This window comes from Carassius auratus, chromosome 26, assembly GCF_003368295.1.
Source record: "Carassius auratus strain Wakin chromosome 26, ASM336829v1, whole genome shotgun sequence".
NCBI classification, from domain to species: domain Eukaryota; kingdom Metazoa; phylum Chordata; class Actinopteri; order Cypriniformes; family Cyprinidae; genus Carassius; species Carassius auratus.
This window is the reverse complement of record NC_039268.1, coordinates 8,055,128-8,073,589: the sequence shown is the minus strand read 5'-3', so window position 1 is coordinate 8,073,589 and position 18,462 is coordinate 8,055,128. Positions and strand designations below refer to the sequence as shown.

The following is an 18,462-nucleotide window of genomic DNA, read 5'->3' as shown; positions in this document are numbered from 1 at the left end:
CTATGACAGGAAGAGGAAAAGCTGTAGAATGAAAACACTTTCTGTTTATCCAGTTTTAGAGAATACACACTCACACAGCCTTACATTACATGCATAATGCGATTTAGTATGCATTTTGGCAGTTTCCAAGCCAATAATTTCTCTTTGCATCATATTTTAATTGAATTTTGCACATGTATTTTAATTTAACTAGAGATTAAATTACACAACAGAACTACAGTGTAATCTTGATCCAGAGACACACATACTGTACACACATTAGTTGACAGGCATATGCTTGTTTTAATGATTGAACAAGTGTTTAACCTCACAGATGCCCCAGTTTACTTGTGTGTGTGTGTGTGTGTGTGTGTGTGTTTGAGTCTCTGTGTGTACAGATGAGAAATTGTGGTATATAAAATATTAAAATGGCATTTATACATAATGCAGCACTAACCACCAGACCAGACATGCAGGATTTCTCTTTCTCCTTCGCTTACACACTTGCGCACGCACACACACACACACACACACACACACACGCACAGAATTACTGTACAAAAACTCTTGTTTTGGTCTGTGTAACTTTATTTGAGCAAATGATACTGTATGTATACTGTAAAAAACAAACAAACCAAAATGTGTTCTCTCTATAACAACAGCTGGACAACACTGATAAAGGTGGTTCCTTTGACCTCGGAAATGGATTATCAAACTCATTAGACCAAACTTTTTTTCCCCCATAGAAAACACCACAAAGTCCATAGAAGGAAATTTATATTTTCATATGCACATCATGAAAACAGATCAGACAGAAAATGCAGAAGCACTGAGAGGGAAGAGAAGAATAAGTGACAGCAGCAGCATCTATCGTATGATTTGTCGTCTACAGTAACATATCGAAACTAACTAATTTTCACTTTCTCCCATAGACCAAAACAACAGAGAATGTGACGCAAAACCTCTCTTTTTTAGATTCATACGGCAGTCAAGTTCTATATTCTAACACTGAATATCTTCTGCTTTCTTTATCCCCAGACCTTTTCAACCGCTCCTCCATGTTGCATCAAAGGCACCTCATGCCCAAGGACTGCCATTGTGTTTACAAGATAAGTGTGTGTGAGTATGTGTGTGTGTTTAAGCCTCTGTAAATAGCATGACTCTGTTTTCTTCCAACACCGACTGCAGTCACATGGATTTTATTGTGCGGTCACTCTAGGCCGGGTCTTAATTTCATTTCCTCTAAAATGTCCACATTTACATATCAAACATTGAATACATTTTGATAGATTTTTTTTCTCCATAAGTTTAAGTATTCATTCTGCTGATGAAAAAAAATGTCAATGTAGGTATGTGATTTATGGTGAACCTTTATGAGATGTATGAATATGGATGTTAGCTCCTCATGGCATGATGTGAAATCACATCCTGTCAGGTGCAGAGTTACAGAGCGAATTGCTCATGAAATCATGACATGTCAGGTGTGTTGGCATGTATTTGTGTGCCATGTTTATAAGTGCAAACATTGAACCCTCAATAATTTCTCTTCAAACCTGCAAAGTCTGTCCATATATGTTTTAACTTTGGATGAATATAAGAAAAGTAATACAAATGAAATGTGGTTATTAATTTTGTACAAATATTATACGGCACAGGGGTAGATGAACCCTTTAGTAATGTTAGTCCTGCACTCTGCCGAGATCAGCTAGAAACGTGCTTTAAGGCCAAATGAAAGTCTGTCATTTATTTGGTTCCTTGTTTTAAAATGTTTTAAAATAATTGAAAAAAAGAGCGGAAAACGGATTATGATAGGTACCCATACTCATCATCAATCTGTTCATATTCATCATCATCATCTCCCATCTCCTCTTCATCATTTACAACATCACCATCTTCATCGTCTGAGAGCAGAGAGTCACCGCTGCCGAAATCTCCAGAAGACTCCACGGCTGCAAGGAAAAACAGTAGCTGTTTTCAGTTCCTGACTTCTAGCTGTTAAAATGACACACTTTTCTTGAGTTGAAGGTTTTGGAATGCTTAAGATTTTTTATTTTTTTAGATGAAATATTTTTATTCAGAAAGGATGCATTTAACTAATAAAACGTTTAATGAATAGAAGAATAATGTTACAAAAAAGATTTCGATTTTAAATTAATGGCATTGCTTTGCATTTTCTGTTCATCAAAGAGTCTTGAAAAATATGTAGCACGTGTATCATGTATCCTGTTTCCACAAAAATATTAAGAAGAAAGTAGTGTTTTCAACATCAACCAAATCAGAATATGTGACCCTGGACCACAAAATCAAAACCTAACATCTTTTCTTTTTACAAATGTATATGTTGTATGAAAATCTGAATAAATATGCTTTCTATTTAAGAGTGAAGTGACATTCAGACAAGTATGGTGACCCATACTCAGAATTTGTGCTCTGCATTTAACCCATCCGAAATGCACACACACAGAGCAGTGAACACACACACACTGTGAGCACACACCCGGAGCAGTGGGCAGCCATTTATGCTGCGGCGCCCGGGGTGCAGTTGGGGGTTCAATGCCTTGCTCAAGGGCACCTAAGTCGTAGTATTGAAGGTGGAGAGAGAGCTGTTCATGCACTCCCCCCACCCACAATTCCGTCCGGCCCAAGACTAGAACTCACAACCCTTCGATTGGGAGTCCAACCCTCTAACCATTAGGCCACGACTTCCCTTTATGGTTTGTTAGGATAGGACAATATTTGGCAGAGATACAACTATTTGAAAATCTGGAATCTGAGGGTGCCAAAAATATATCTAAATATTGAGAAAAAAACCTTTAAAGCTGTCCAAATGAAGTTCTTGATGATGCATATTACAAATCAAAAATTAAGTTTTGATATATTTACAGATTTTTTGCCTGACTGATTTTTTTTATATACATTAATACTAGTGTATCATGAAACAATGATCATCATCTTTACTTGATGTCCTAATCTTTTTTGGCATAAGAGAGAGAAAAAAAGCATAATTTATAAAGACTTTATAAAGCATAAAGAGACAGACAGTGTGTTGTTGGCTATTGCTACAAATATACCTGGTTTTGTGGTCCAGGGTCACATAAAATGATTTCTAAAGGATCACTAACATTGAGGAATGGAGTAATGGCTGCAAAACTCAATTTATCAATTTATCAATTTATCAAATTATTACAATTTCAATTAAACTGTTTCACAATATTATGGTTTTATTGGCTGGTGAACATAAGTTTTATTTATTCATAAACATCTTAAAAATCTTACTAACCCCAATCTTTGAATGTTAGTATAGTATTAATGTCAAATGGTTTAATAATAATTTAACCAGTCATTTGTTACAGTATATTTGGTTGCATATTTTCTTTTGAACTTTTCTGGAATGTGAACACAAGACCCCTTCAGACTCACGCATTAAAAAGTGTTCTCATGCACAGTGTATTGTAGATGAATTTTAAGCATCATGCACTGTTTGGGCTCATTTTATTCAAAAACACTTTCACACAAGATAGATTTTTTTGTTTTTTCAGCATCTCACGCCATGAACAACACTTAAAAAATGTGTCATGTTAAAAACAGTGAGCTGTGGCACAACTCTTTATTGGACTCAATAACTAACTGAAGTGATTATTTCACAAACACTTGCTATATTCTGATGGTCAAGATTCCTGCAGTACTATAAATTTACACTACTTGTTTTGTATACTCCAGATTGTATAATGTTTTTTTGTTTTGAATTGAGATCAATTTGTATGACCTTTATAATCTATCAGCTAATTAACTTGCCGTTCCAGTTGGAAGGATTAAAATGCTAAATGTAAAATGATCAGTTATCACATCAGCCTAAAAGTCATTGATTCCATACATTGTACAGATTAAAAGCAATACTTATTTGACTTTTTTTCAAAAATATCTGAAGTGTCAAATGATGCAGTCCCTCTTACCACAGTCAGCAGGGCCGTGGGTATGAGACCCAGCCATCTCATTTCCATAGCGGTCCACACACCAGCACTGACCACTGCTGCCATGACACTGGTGAGGCCTGTAGAAGCCATCCTCATCACAGGAGGGGATGTACGGACCTACACACACATATTAGCGTCAGTCCTAATGTCAGGAAACATTACATCACAGGCCAGATTATACACCGCCACCGAGTGTGTTTCACAGCCACGCTCACATGGATATGGAGATGATATATTCAATGTCAAAGAACATAACTGTCACCTCCGAGAGCTTGCTCTCTGTGTCTCTCACGCACATTCATTGCATTTCAACTTCACAGATTCTTTCTACTGAATCACTATAGTCAAGTTTTTTTTCTCTCTTTCTCTCTTTTTTTGTCTTTTTATAATTCAGTGCCGGAAGGCATAGAGCCGTCACTGTGCGTTCCACTCAGGGGAGAAACAGCAGTTAAAAATATCCTTCTTTTCATGTCCAATTTCCCCTCATCTCATTCCCCTGTTCAAATTAAACACACGACCTTCAGAGTGAGGGAAAGAAACTCTGAGTGATTTCTAGCTTTAATAGATTTATTGTTGGCTTCCCTCTGGTTGATACCTTGGTTGTACTGAAACTGTGTTTAGGTTGCGATGACATTGAGATGGTTATTAAATGCTACTGCTTTCTAACATGGTGGGAAATGCTGGGGGAAAATACTGGTAACATTGCAAGTCTGGTGTTTATAGCTGAGGTTTACCAAGTATTATGATTTAGGATGTTTGAATAACATAACAGATTTTTTTGTCTCTTATGCTCACCAAGGCTGTATTTATTTCATCAAAATACAGTAAAAACAGTTACAATGTTAAATATTTTTTACAGTTTAAAACTATTTTCTGTTTTGATATATTTTCAAATTAAATGTATTCCTATGATGACAAAGCTGAACTTTTCAGCCGCCATTACTCAAGTCTTCAGTGCTATACTGTAAGATTCTTTAGAAATGTTAAAAACAGGTGTGCTGCTTATTTTTGTGGATTTTTTTCTCTCCAGGATTCTTTTCAAAATATATGAAGTTTGAATTAACAGCCTTTAAAATGGAAAATAAATGTAAAAAGTCACTTATGATTTAATGAATTTAATGCATCCTTGGTGAATAAAAGTATATATATATAGTTTTACTGACCCCAAACATTTGAACAAGTGTTAAGTGTGTTTTTAAAAGAATTGTACTTCGATTAAGATGGATTTACTTTGATTTTAGATAGCTGCTGGCAGATTTTGGAACTGGGACAAGGATAACTCCATTAAACGTGATCTTGCATTACAAACAAGGACCACTTTGTCCTTGAGAAAATTACATGTATAGACCAAACACACAAGAGAATGAACTTACCCAGTAATTTCTTCCCAGCTTGCTGTTTGTGGATGATGGTGATCTCTGACTGGCAGGGAGCCTCTGAAACACATTGATTTCAGATCAACAGTGAGAAAGATTCCTCTGATAGAGAGATTTTAACTACATATCATTTAGTATTTAAATATCTCAGAACTAGATTATCCCACAATGCTGCATAATTTCTAGAACGTCTTTCGGTTGTAACGTCCTAATTTTCTTCCTGAATTTAGACACCAGGATGTGCGTGCTTTGTACAGTAGACTATAACACTTTACAATAAGGTTCTATATGATAATAATACTATTTTAACATTATTTATTAATTTTAACTTGCATTATGAACCTACCTTACATGTATGAACTATTGTATATTTATAAATTAACATTAAGATCAATTAATTTGACATTTTGTTTAAAAATAGTGGTAGTTCAGAACAAATTAACTAATGTTAATCTTATTCAACAATCTATATACTCTGGAATACATAATTCACATTGGTAAATTATGGCATTGACTGCTAAAAATATTTTTGCTTAATACTGCTAAACTATATTTGAGCTTTGACTTCTTTCATGTCCGTTCACGTCAAGGTCCTGATCTCCCTGTTAGGGTTTATTAAGCCTTATGCAACTGTTTTGTAACTTTAATGTATTTAGTCCTATTAGTTAATGTGCTGGTGTGAAGGTTTCTTAGCTAGTACTACAGTATATGAATACACCTTGGAGTTTGGCTGTGAGAAAGTAGTTCTTTATCTTGAAGACAGACACCTTCATTACTGAAATGCTGGAAATTATTTACAAGAACGATGTTTTATCTAATCATTTGAAATGGGCCATTGTCATGGCAGCAACTGGTATGCAATATAACTTTAAAATACGTATTATATACAATTATGTACATTAAATATATAAACCAAGTAGCTGAGTCAAATGTTTACCTTATGGTAATTAGAGGATGCATTCATTTGTTGCTAATTTTCACATTTAAAAAAAGACATCCCTCATTTTGAGATAAAACGTAACAGAAAACCATTTTCCTATTAATTAAATATAAACGTTTTAATTGTCCAAGCAATGTAATTGATCATGTGAGAATCAGAAACTCGCACCTCCACCATGAATTTATCTTCATTTGAACGCATAAATATTTTACAATTGAAGAGCCATGCAGATGGATTTTTACCGATGTCAGCCTGAGAAACAATTATGAATTGGACTGAAGTTTACCTTGATATCTCTGAAAGCAAGAACACCACTCCTGGCTGGAAACAAGCCTGTCTCTGTCTGTGTCACATGACCTGAGGAAGGCTTTAGTGCACACATCACTCTTCTCTGAGCTCAGGCTGGACAGCTCTGATTGTTCGAGCTGAAGGTCAAAGTTTGTGTCCAGTCTGGAGAACATCCAGCCCAGAGAGTCCTTACAGAGGGGAACCTTACTCATGTCAACCTCTACAAAGACATACAGAGAGGTCGCAGAGAGATCTTTAATTTGACATTGATTTCATTATCATGGTTATTAGGTCAGCAATAATATTAGCAGTTCAGATGTGTGTGTGTATGTGTGCATTTGCTTACTCTTTTCTGGCTTCTGAAACTTGTATTTCTTGCTGGGATTGCCACTCTCGTGAAGAACTGTGATCCACTCTCGTAATCTGCTGACCACTTCAATCATCTCTGCATTACCACATCCTACACAGAAAAACACAGAACAGGTTCAAAATAAAAAAATCGCACTTTTTTTCAAAGAGAAATCTTTTTTTTTGGAATAATGTTTAGAGGCTGTCAGGTTAAGCAATGACGTGTGTTCCTGTAGCAGTCACTAATCAGTGCAAATTCATTTTAAAAAGACTGTTTAGTTGCAGAATTTCCTGTGAAAGATTACACTAACCATAATCTTTTGTGATTATAGAAAATTCATGACCGGTATGTTCTACAATAAATACAATAGTTATTTAGAAGAAGAAAATAAATATTTTTATTTTATGTGGTTTTTAGCATTTTTAATCAGGTTTCAATTTGATTATAATAATTTATATAATATAATATATATATATATATTTATAAAATATAAATAATATAATAAATCAACTTAAATAAACCTAAGCACCAACAAAGTAATACAAATAAACATCCTCTCATTTTCAACTGCTTTTATTTCAAGCTAATTTCTAACACTTTAAAATATTTGTAGCACTTCTGTCTTAAGTGTCTTACATTATCTGCCATCCTCAAGCCTCAGGACTATGACCTCTTCACACAATGTGATCAGGACATTCTTCTGCTGTTTTTCAGAGTCAGTAGAAAGGTTTCTCTCCTGTCCTAAGTTATTGCATCTGTGACCTTCATTGCCTATTGCCTGTAAACCGTAAGAGTCTTAAGGACTGTTCCACTGGTGCCTGTGCAATAATTGTTTATGGTTCATTGAGCAGGCATGAAAAATAATTTTTCAAGCCCTTTACAATAATGATCCGTAAAACTTATTTGGATTTTACATTATAGCATATTATAGATCATCCTGAAAAAGAATGAGTATTTTTATGATTATACTCAGTGACTTAATATCTAATTATCTATACATGTATAGTGCTCAAAACAGTGTCTTTTTTTATACATGTCACAGTCATCATGCCACTTTGGCAGGTGTGAAGCCTGCTATCACATTGAACTTGGCCCAGGTTTCTTTTAAGGGTCATTGGTTCTTTTTAGAGTCACTGATTGATTGCCAATAAAGACTAGTACACGACAGACCAAATAGAACATTTAGATGCGTTTTAGACTGTAAATAAATAATCTTGTTTATTCTGTGTTCTTTTTTTTTTTTTATAAAAAAGTGTCTAAAATGCCAAGGGCATTTCCAAACTTTTAGAGGTCAATTAAAATAATTTATCATAATTTCTGATCTGTTTAAGTCATTAGCATTGCTTCATGGCTTGAGTAGAATTTAAGCAGGCAGTTTTGTACCCTTTTTTCTATTTCATAAGCTGTACAGCTTTGAATAAAAGGAAATGTGATTCATCTTTGAGCTTGCTGATTTGACTCAAGGCTTATAACACTTTAGTGAAGAGGCTTTTTTTAAATGCCTGTGGAATATCAGGCATTTAATCTATTTAAATGAATGGGAAAATTTCCAAGGCTGCTGAAAAAGTGTTGGGCTTTCTTGACTTTCAAGTACACTATTCTAGCTTTACTGATAACAGCTAAACTTGATTAGTGATAAGGAATAAATAAAATACCCAGGTTCATTGCTGTTTTTCATGAAGCGGAGAGGGACTATGTTCACCTAACAGCTCACCTTTGTGCCTTTAAGGAAGGTACTTAAGTCCAGTAAACCCTCAGGGTGAGGAGAGCAATCCCTGCTATTATTGTCCTGTAGCCAGTAGATTCTGCCTGGTGATGCTCCAGGCTATAAACCCCACAATACTGGATAACATCAGCAATAACTGTGCCTTCTGGTGAAATATGTACTAATCCAATGTATAAACAATTTCTGCATTTGTATTTTCTGCATCCACTACGTTTTGTTTGGATAAGTTCATTAGATTTAACAGTCTGTGTTTGGGGATGGTTTGGGGCATTTGATAAATCTAGTTTTGTTGTATGTAATTAATGAGCGTAACTGATTGAATTCTTGTAGCTAATGCATCATGTGCTGATTGTTGATAAGATGCAGCACTGGAAGGAAGGAAGGGACGGAGCTTTGCATTCACAAGCAGCTGCGAGGGCTTACATTCATGTTCTCTAAGTTTAGATTTGTTCTTTTTCAGTTCTTATGTGCAATGATGAAATGTTTCTAGAGTTCAGCAGAGACACATCGGGCTGTGTTTTCTTTGACATTTTGTATCTGTTTTTTTTTTCTTCTGAAGATCAGTTGTTGCATGTATACAGTATAAAAATGAGATGTTTTTAGTATGTCAGTATAGTCAGTATGGTTTGATGTCTCTTGATGGCTAAACAACAAGATGACAAATAAAAACCCAACGGACAAATTTAAACCCTTGTGGAAACATAAATAAGATGAGAAACAGATTGAAGTAGAAAAAAGCTATTTGTTACAGTGACTTTACAAGAAGTTAGAGGCGATCGTATTTTAAGCATGGGAAAAATCACTGTAATGCACAGCCTTTAGTGGCTTACTGCTTTTATTAAAGTCTGCAATAGCAATATGATAAAAGAGGAAAACTTCCAATAAATGGCTAACTTTAATACTAATTAAAAGGATTCTGTCTTCCACCGTTTGAATGGTAGTGTCTATATGCAAAGCTTTGATCTTGCTGATATTTGACAACTGGGAAAATACAATATTCATGCTTCTCATCCCTTTAGAAATCTATTGTGACCTCATTTCCATGATCTTAAATTTGGTTTGCATTGCTTTCAGCTCTAAGTTGTCACTGTCAATCTTTTGATGGTAAATGTCAGTGAAATTCCACTATAGACCTGAAGCCAAGCAGTTGAAGACAGGACTTATGTTCATTGGGATAACGATGAAAACAAACATTACTGCGCTGTCTTTCTCACACGTACACGCATACACACACTGACACTACCAATCTGGAACAGCAAACATTTAATAAGTTCCTAAGGGATTCAGTAGCTTTGAGATTCTATACAAAATAAGACTAGGCTGGTGTATTGAAATCTCTTTGCTGCTCTCGTTGCAGATGAAAACATGCCAAGTACCCACCCTAAAGTGCACATATCCCTTCCCACAGCTCTAGAGATGAAAGATTGGTTTCAGATATAGAATAATTGGTTGATTCATCAAGTAATGACATGAGATATTCATCAATACCATTTATGAGAGCTTAAGGGAGAAAAAGAAATTCATAATAGCATATTTCCATACTACTATAATATACTATATATATGTACTTTATATTGTGTGCAGTGTACAATATACAGTACATATGGGCAAGACATTTATTCTACTAAATTTGACAAAATATGCAGTATACAACAGAAGTGTGATTTTGTAATCTTTTCGTTTTTCTTTTCTTTTTTTATAGACTGGCAAGACCTAATATATATTTTTTCAGACAATAATAATAATAAAAATCAGGACGATACAGAGCTCCTGTAATCAGACTCGTACTCGTTAAAATGCCCCGATACCAAACGCTGATACCACACAGCATGTGCCATATTCAGACAAAGAAACAGAAAACAGATCAACAGACAGCAGAATGGAGTTATTAGAGATTAAGGATGTCTACAAAGTATATGTATGCAATGAATATAATGTTAAACATTCAGTATTAACGCCTGTATAGCTGACATGAGCAAGCTGATAAAGCATGCTGAGTGGATTGAGCACAATGTTGAGTGAATATACCTTTCATCACTGGAAAGTTTGTAGTTCGGTCAGATATGTCAAAAACAAGTAGGTAAAACAATGCACAAGTTACTTAATGGTAGGGAGAGAGAGAGAGAGAGAGCAATTCTTACCACACGCATCATTTGGATTAAAACAAATCATAAAAATACCACTATAGGGGGATTCACTATAAACATCATTTATTTTTAACCTTAGGCATACATGACTTTGTAACAAAAGTGAATCTAGCAACCTGTGTGAAATTCACTTGGCTGTACTGCCTTCCTTTTCATTCTGCACCAGTACAATACATGCATGCATCGCGCGTGTTTTGCTTGCTTGTGTGTTTCTGTACTATATGAGTGGGTTTGGAATATAAATCGTAGCATGTTTCAGATGTGTCTTCAAATGTGACTTCTATTTGTGAAAATATCACAGTTATATATATACAGATTTATAACGAGTGGTTCTGTGGATTATTACAGCAAAGTGCGTGATTACAGCACTAAGCCACTGCAATTGAGCAGCTCTAATGCTATTAAATTACAGATGATGAACCACAGAGCAAAAACATGAACAAAGAAAGTAACAAAAACTTGTAAAATACATTTTAATAGGCATAATTAAATGTGAGAATAACCGAAGGATATAAAGTCAAACCAAAAATTATTCAGAGACCAGATATAATTTCAGATTTTTTTTTTTACTAGTGGGTACACGACACTTTCGTTTATTTATGTAAGTGAGGGTAGCAAAGTAAAGAAAACTTTGATGAATTTTCCACTGTCGGGCCAGTGCGAGCCAGGGCTTAAAACGGGCCAGACTAATAGCCTCGGGCCAGTAGCACCGAGGCCAGAATAGTGCAGCGTTTCCACTATCGGTCCTGAAGCACCGCTCCGCTTCAATAAAACACACCCTTAACACACCTCTCAGGAGCAACGTCACACAACCTCATCATTCACCAACAAAGAGAAGTTATCAGAAAACTAAGAAATAAACTGGAACTAGCGTGATCACTAAACGAACATGATAAAAGTGGCCGTTTGTTTGCATGCTTTGTTAAATATTTCAATTCAAAAGCATTGAAGTTTTACTATACAATAAGTGATACATTGATCATAATGAATTAATTTATCAGGACTCAAAATTAGTCACACAGAAATACATTTATTTCTATTTTATTTATTTATTTTTAAGGCTTAAGCGTTATGAAAATAGCCTGTTTATTCAGTCGAGTCTGTTTCTGTTTATTTGTAGCCAAAGTGGCCTATATGTCACATTTAGAATGAATGATAATATCTCTATTTTTATAAAGGCTCCCGAACAAAATTTTATGACAGGCTACTCGGAGCTAAACTCTCGAGACAAGACTTATGACAGATAATATAAGTTAATAAATAAATTCACGATTGTGATAGAGAGAATAAGAAGCTGACGTCTGATTTCTCCAAGTGGCTTCATTTATCATGTTTACTTTGGTAACGTTAATGTTTAGCGTGTATAGTCTTTTGGATTGCTTATATACTAGGGGTGCTCCAAATAAACACTGAAAATGAAGTGGATTTGCGCATTTTCTCAGTTAACAATGGCTCTGCGTAGTAACAGCTGCTCTATGTGAAATCATGCACCTGAGGGAATTTACCGCTGATAAGAAAACCGGCTTTACTGACGAGATGCGCATAACGATCGGCCGAAGTTATTTCAAACATTCGCTGATGAATGAAAGGGAGTTTTGAGCTCAGCTTATTTTAAAAAGTCTTTTATGCTGTTGTTATAGATGTAAGCTTTCGGAAATGATCTGCAACGCTGAGCTCTCCAGACGTGGAGAAACTCCGCCTTTTTCATAACCACTCCTCTAGCCGCGGCTGGCCCGCTTTGTTTATAAATGAAGATATATGATATTTGTTAAATGAATGAATGAATGAATGCTTTTACCCTTGACAGTAAGAGATTGTTTTTGCAATAAATCTCTTATAGTATTTATCTGATGAAAAAAATACAGTAAAAATAGGAATTTTTTTTTCTGTTTGAATATATTATAAAATGTTATTTATTCCCATGATGGCAAAGTTGAATTTTCAGCAGCCACCAGCCTTCAGTGTCACATGATCTTTCAGAAATCATTCTAATATGCTGAATTGCTTTTATTATTTTTAGTTGTGAAAACAGTTTATTGAAACATTTATTCAGGCGTTTTGATGAATATAATGTTCAACAGAACATTTTATTTTTTTATTAAAAAATAAAAATACTTTTATTTACTATGATTTAAAATCTAAATGCCTTTTAGGTCACTTTCAATATGTTTAATGTACCTTACTGACCCCATAGTGTATATTTTATGATGTGAAAAACTTAGGGAAGATGGGGAAAAAAAGCTTTTTACTTGATGGTTACATCTCCTGACATTTAAAAATGTTCTTAAAAATTGACATAAATGGATTTTGAAACCATTTGAAACCACCAAGAATATCAAGGATATTTCACATTTGATTTAAAATCGAATCTTAAAGCATTTTCATTTTCTTTATTGTGGACACCCTTACTTGTCACTGACCCATATGTTTATCACATTCATAATGCATAATGCATGTTCAGTGTGTATGGTACAATATGCAGTGCACATATTCCTTTCAAAACAAAGGAAGTGTTTGTGTGCAAGTCCTCATGAGTCAACTGCATCAAAGTGTGTGTACCTCTCTTCTCTGCTGGATTTCCTGAAGGGCAGGGACACTGTCCTGGACACTTCACAGAAATCTGCTTCCCAGAGATGCAAGCTTGATATTCTAGTTTACACTAAAACACACACACACAAAAGCTGAGATTAGATAAGTAAAGTACATTGTTGATCGAGGACTAATCTCTTGGTTGATGAAAAGCAATTCAGACAGTAAACACATAGAAATACACACACACAGCGACCGTTCTCACAAACAGGTAGTGTGTGTGTTACCTTGGTGGAGTAAGTGTGTCCATCTGTTCCACAAACAGGTGAAGGGTGCACAACTGGACATCTTTTGCATTTCAGAAGTTGTGAGTTCATATTCATGTCCTTAAAACTGCACACACAAAGAGAGATTATTCTTTTAACACAAATAGAACTTAAACGTACAGTATGGGATTTTTGGCCGACAGGGGTCACTCAATCAAAATAATAACATAAGATGTACTTTGATGACATCGGGAAAGAGCGTAGGCTCATGGGAGTTGTTGTTCATTGGAACACGTGCTATGTCGCTCCCTATCATTCCTCACTCATTCTAACTTAGTATTTTTTACAATCACGTCTTTTTGAACGGAGAGATATATGAATTATGAGACCCCTATCAAATCAATATTCCATCTAGCTAGTAGTAATATATGTTAAAAAAACACGGTCACCTTTCGTTAATAATTATAATTACGTTTATACTATGATATCGAACAAGATAGTGAACTGCATTTGAAGCTACTTTATCCAGCTAGATATAGAACAAATGTAGATTTACATTATACTATACATGAAAGCCAGTCCGTCTGCGTTTTACACAAGACATCATCGTTTCACAAAATATACGGATAAATACAGTTAGCTGAATGGATGCATACCTGTTTATCAGAATGCAAGCGAGTTCGGCATCTCTCTGTAGTTTCAGCTTGTCACGAAACCCTATCTTGGAAATGCAACTCCAATATTTACTCGTGTCTTGTTTCTTATCTTGTCCCAAAACCTTCTCGGGTCATTTATTATTTTACCCGTACGTTTGCGTTTCACAGAACGTGCAGGCAAAGCATAATCATGATCCATAACTAAGTTATTGATTGAGGTATAAATACGAATATAAGCAATATAAATATAAAATATAATAGTCTCGATCAAGGCTAGCTACTACTTTTTCTTCTTCGTCTCGTTGCTTCTGTTCACCTTTGTATTTGGCGGTTCCGCAGGAAGTTAGATAAACTAGAGGGGTCAAAGTTTATAGGACGCCATAGACGGGCGACAAAACGGAAATAAAGAAATGTGCCGTGTCTTCTAATTAAACTAGAATTTTCTCCGGATTTGAAAGTTTGTGGAAACTGTCGGGATAATGTAAGTACACAACTTAAATAATATATATAACATAGATATAGTGATTTCGGCTATTTTTAAAGCAAAAAAATTACATATTGCGCCTTTAACAATATTGATCTTAAGAAATGCAGCCAGTTTTGATCTGTCCTCTTCCTATGATCTCTTGTTCTGATTCATCCAGCGACCCCATCAATCTAAATGTATTTATATTATGAACCAACAGTATAAAACATTATTAATATGACAGGATGAATCAGAAAGCTGGTAATTTTGGGTTTCAAAATGATCTGTGTTTCACATAAACACAGTTTGGTCATGCTGGTCAACACAAATCATATTTATTCTCATTTGAAGTGAGCATCTTCATATTCTATTTTATTTATTTAAAGTTTTGTTCATGGGTTTTAAGGATGAGGGGATTTTTGATTCCAAAGCAATATTTGCCAATTCAGAATTAAATGCAGTTTGACACAGTTTTACACAGTTTGATTTAGCAATTTTTTATTTTTTTTTGATTGAGCACTAAAAATGCTTTTAAAGACAACTTGGATGTGTATAATCTCTTCCAAGTGAATATGCGTCAAATAATTTAATTGGTCTCTAACACAGATGGTATTGTTAACTAGGGGGCTGCAGCCCACTAGAGGGCCACAAGACGAATGATTAAAATTATTTAAATTGAAAATTTGTTCAGAAGTAATTTTGAAAGTGTGTTTTCTAGACCTTTGCTTTGAATATTATTCTGGACCATAAAGGGCCTTGGAGTCAGAAAAAAGTTGAGAACCAATGCTCCAATATCACTTTTGACAATATATAAAGCGTTTTCTTTCTTTAAAAGGTTGATAAACATTTTATTTTATTGTTTAACTATACACATTTATATGATAAGCTGCATTTGATATTTTTCCCTCATGTTCACAACCCTGTATAACAGAATTGTGACCCCTTTTGCATTGAGTGCCTTCAGTTGAGAATGAAATGTCGTTTCCCCCCCATATTTCTGTCATTTATACTTCTCTTTTTCTAAACTTCTCTTCAATATCCCTCTTTGTTTATGTTTCACACAACCCAGAAACACATGCTATCACCCCCAACTCACCACATGATTAGTTTCATAACAATCACTGTTGACAACTCTAGCTTGCAAAATCCAGGTCAGTGTGTGCCTTATTTTCACATCTCGGTCACAAACACACACTCTTTCTCTCTATCTCTCAGAAGAACTCATTTCCCAGATTTGGCAGGCAAGTATGCCCAGTTAGTTCCAGTATAGGTTGACTGGGTAAGAACATAGAACAGCCCTTGTTTCCTCTCAAAAACTTTTTTGCCTTACTTGTACCATGAACATTTACCATGCTAAATCAATGTTTACAAAAATTAAAAAAATTCTTCAGCAAGTCCATAACTAGTGCAAATGTTTACCTATTTACATACTCTAACAAAATCAATTAATATTAGCGCATTTCTTTTTGGAAAACATCTAAATAAAACATCTTTTGTTATCCACATATGTATTTGTTTAGTTTGCAGGGGACTTGGCTTGGAGAAAATATGGAATTATTACAAACTGAGAACTGGACCAGCTGTTAATTTAATATTTGGTAGCACAGCCATTGGAGAGTTCCAAAACCTCTACTGGCATTCAATGTTTTACTCAAACTGCAGTTTTCAGAATTCTCCAGTAGTATTCAGTATAAATTACTTCTGGACACACTGTTTTCAACCATTCCTGTTTGTTTTGAGAAGTTTTCTAGATCACTGACCCATGATGTATGACCGAGATATTACGGTCTCAAAATGTTTGTAACTCAAGATGTCATGCACAGATTCAAAGCAGCAAGTTTGGGCATAACCTGTATGATGTTTTTACTAATGTTTAAGTAATGGGCAGAAACTCTGAGTCAGATAGTGTGTAGGACGTTTACCTCACTCTACGTTGACTAACACAGGTGGGTGTTTGGTAATCTTCAGCCACACACACTTTATGGCGGCCACATTTTATCTTGAGGCACGGGTCTTTGGCAGGGTCCAGAGCTGAAATGCAAATAAAAAATAAACTTATAGCCTATGTATACAAACAATAAAAACAGATGAACACACAGCAAATACTGAATATGTGAATACTGTTATATATAGGTCACATGGTGAGAACTCAACAAGAATGAACTGTGAACACTGATAGTGTTGTTTACTGCACACAGTCTGTGTTGTTTTAGCACCAGCTTTACTGGAAATTGAATTGGCAAACTCTAATCAGACTAATTTAAATACAATGCTGCACGCTGGACATGAAGCGCTGTGCCATGTCTCAACTAGGTCATCTCACAGGTGTCTCCCAACGGACACAAGGAAATAGTTCAAAACTGTTTATCTAATCCCCAAATAGGCACTTAAGACTGAACAAAGTGGCACCAATGAGTTTGAAGCTCTTTGCTTAAAAAAAAAAAAACTGCAAACAGAAAGAACAAATGCTATCTGTATATTACTATAACTTTCTAGTCTATACGAAGATTACAAACTTTGTTCAAGCCACAGAAAGACAAGTATCTTGTACCTGATCTTCCAGACTGCGATAAAGTTTAAAGTTTACCCAAAAATCATCAATTACTAATTATGTCAGTTGTCAATTATTCTCATGTCATTCCAAACCCATAAGATTTTGAGCATCTTCAAAATGCTTTACAACTAAAATTGATTCTACAAAATGTTCATAAATAAGACATAAAAGATAAAGGGCCCTATTTTAACAATCTAAATGCAAAGTGTAAAGCGCATGGCGCGGGTGCACTCAGGGCATGTCCAAATCCACTTTTGCTATTTTAACGACGGAAAATGGTTGGCGCGCCCGGGTGCATGGTCTAAACGGGTTGTCCCTATTCTCTAAATGAGTAATGGGTGTTTTTTGGGCGTAACGTGCAATAAACCAATCAGAGTCTTATCTTCCATTCCCTTTAAAAGCCAGTTGCGCTCGTGCCATGATGGATTTGCTATTTACACAGTGGAATTTGGCAAGCGCAAAGACAGAACGTGTCTCCGAGATGAAACGGAGCTGCTCAAATACATAGCCTAATTCTGATACATGTGATGACTATCCATTATGACATGTTTATATTATAAACATTGTTTATATACTTATTTAGCCTACAAAAAAAATCTTGTGCATTGCAATCCTTTAATTTGTAATTATTTGGCATGTTTGTGTGCTGCTGTGTGCATCCCTGTGTTTAATAAGCAGCGTGTACGTTCTTTATATAACAAAGAAAAAACATTGAGCCAGACTTTTACGGCAGGTTTAAGCTGGTCTATAGCGCAGTCTATTTTCAGCTCCTTAACACACCTCTTTTTTAGACCAGCACACCCATGGGCGCAAAAATGAGCGCAAATGCATTTGGTAATTAAACGACGTGGCGCTGGATGGGAAAATGTGAAACGCTGCCGGCCTGGAACTAGCAAACACACTTGCCCTGTGCCTTGCATCGCATTGCGCCAGGAGTATGATAGGGTCCAAAAACTTCACATTTAAACACTGATCAACACGTATACTGTATGAAGCACATCCAATATGGTAAACAGAAGGTGCTTCTCAATAAGTTAGAATGTCGAGGAAAAGTTCATTTATTACGACTCAAATTGTGGAACTTGTGTATTAAATAAATTAAATGCACACAGACTGAAGTAGTTCAAGTCTTTGCATGGTTCTTTTAATTGTGATGATTTTGGCTCACATTTAACAAAAACCCACCAATTCACTATCTCAACAAATTAGAAT

General features: G+C 35.2%; 1 protein-coding gene across 3 annotated transcripts in view; it reads right to left on the bottom strand.

Moving 5' to 3' along the window:
- Positions 1–546: 546 nt before the first annotated feature.
- The window catches only part of LOC113044227 (testican-3-like), a 33,598-nt gene continuing 15,682 nt past the window's right edge, over positions 547–18,462 (bottom strand). For all 3 annotated transcript variants that reach the window (XM_026204004.1, XM_026204005.1, XM_026204003.1), the window contains 8 exons: positions 16,619–16,727; positions 13,596–13,701; positions 13,339–13,438; positions 6,904–7,017; positions 6,556–6,777; positions 5,327–5,389; positions 3,933–4,070; positions 547–1,928 (listed from right to left, as the gene is read on the bottom strand). In XM_026204004.1, coding sequence (XP_026059789.1) covers positions 1,783–1,928; positions 3,933–4,070; positions 5,327–5,389; positions 6,556–6,777; positions 6,904–7,017; positions 13,339–13,438; positions 13,596–13,701; positions 16,619–16,727 — 998 coding nt within the window. In that variant the 3' untranslated portion in view covers positions 547–1,782. The remainder of the gene's footprint in view (positions 1,929–3,932; positions 4,071–5,326; positions 5,390–6,555; positions 6,778–6,903; positions 7,018–13,338; positions 13,439–13,595; positions 13,702–16,618; positions 16,728–18,462) is intronic.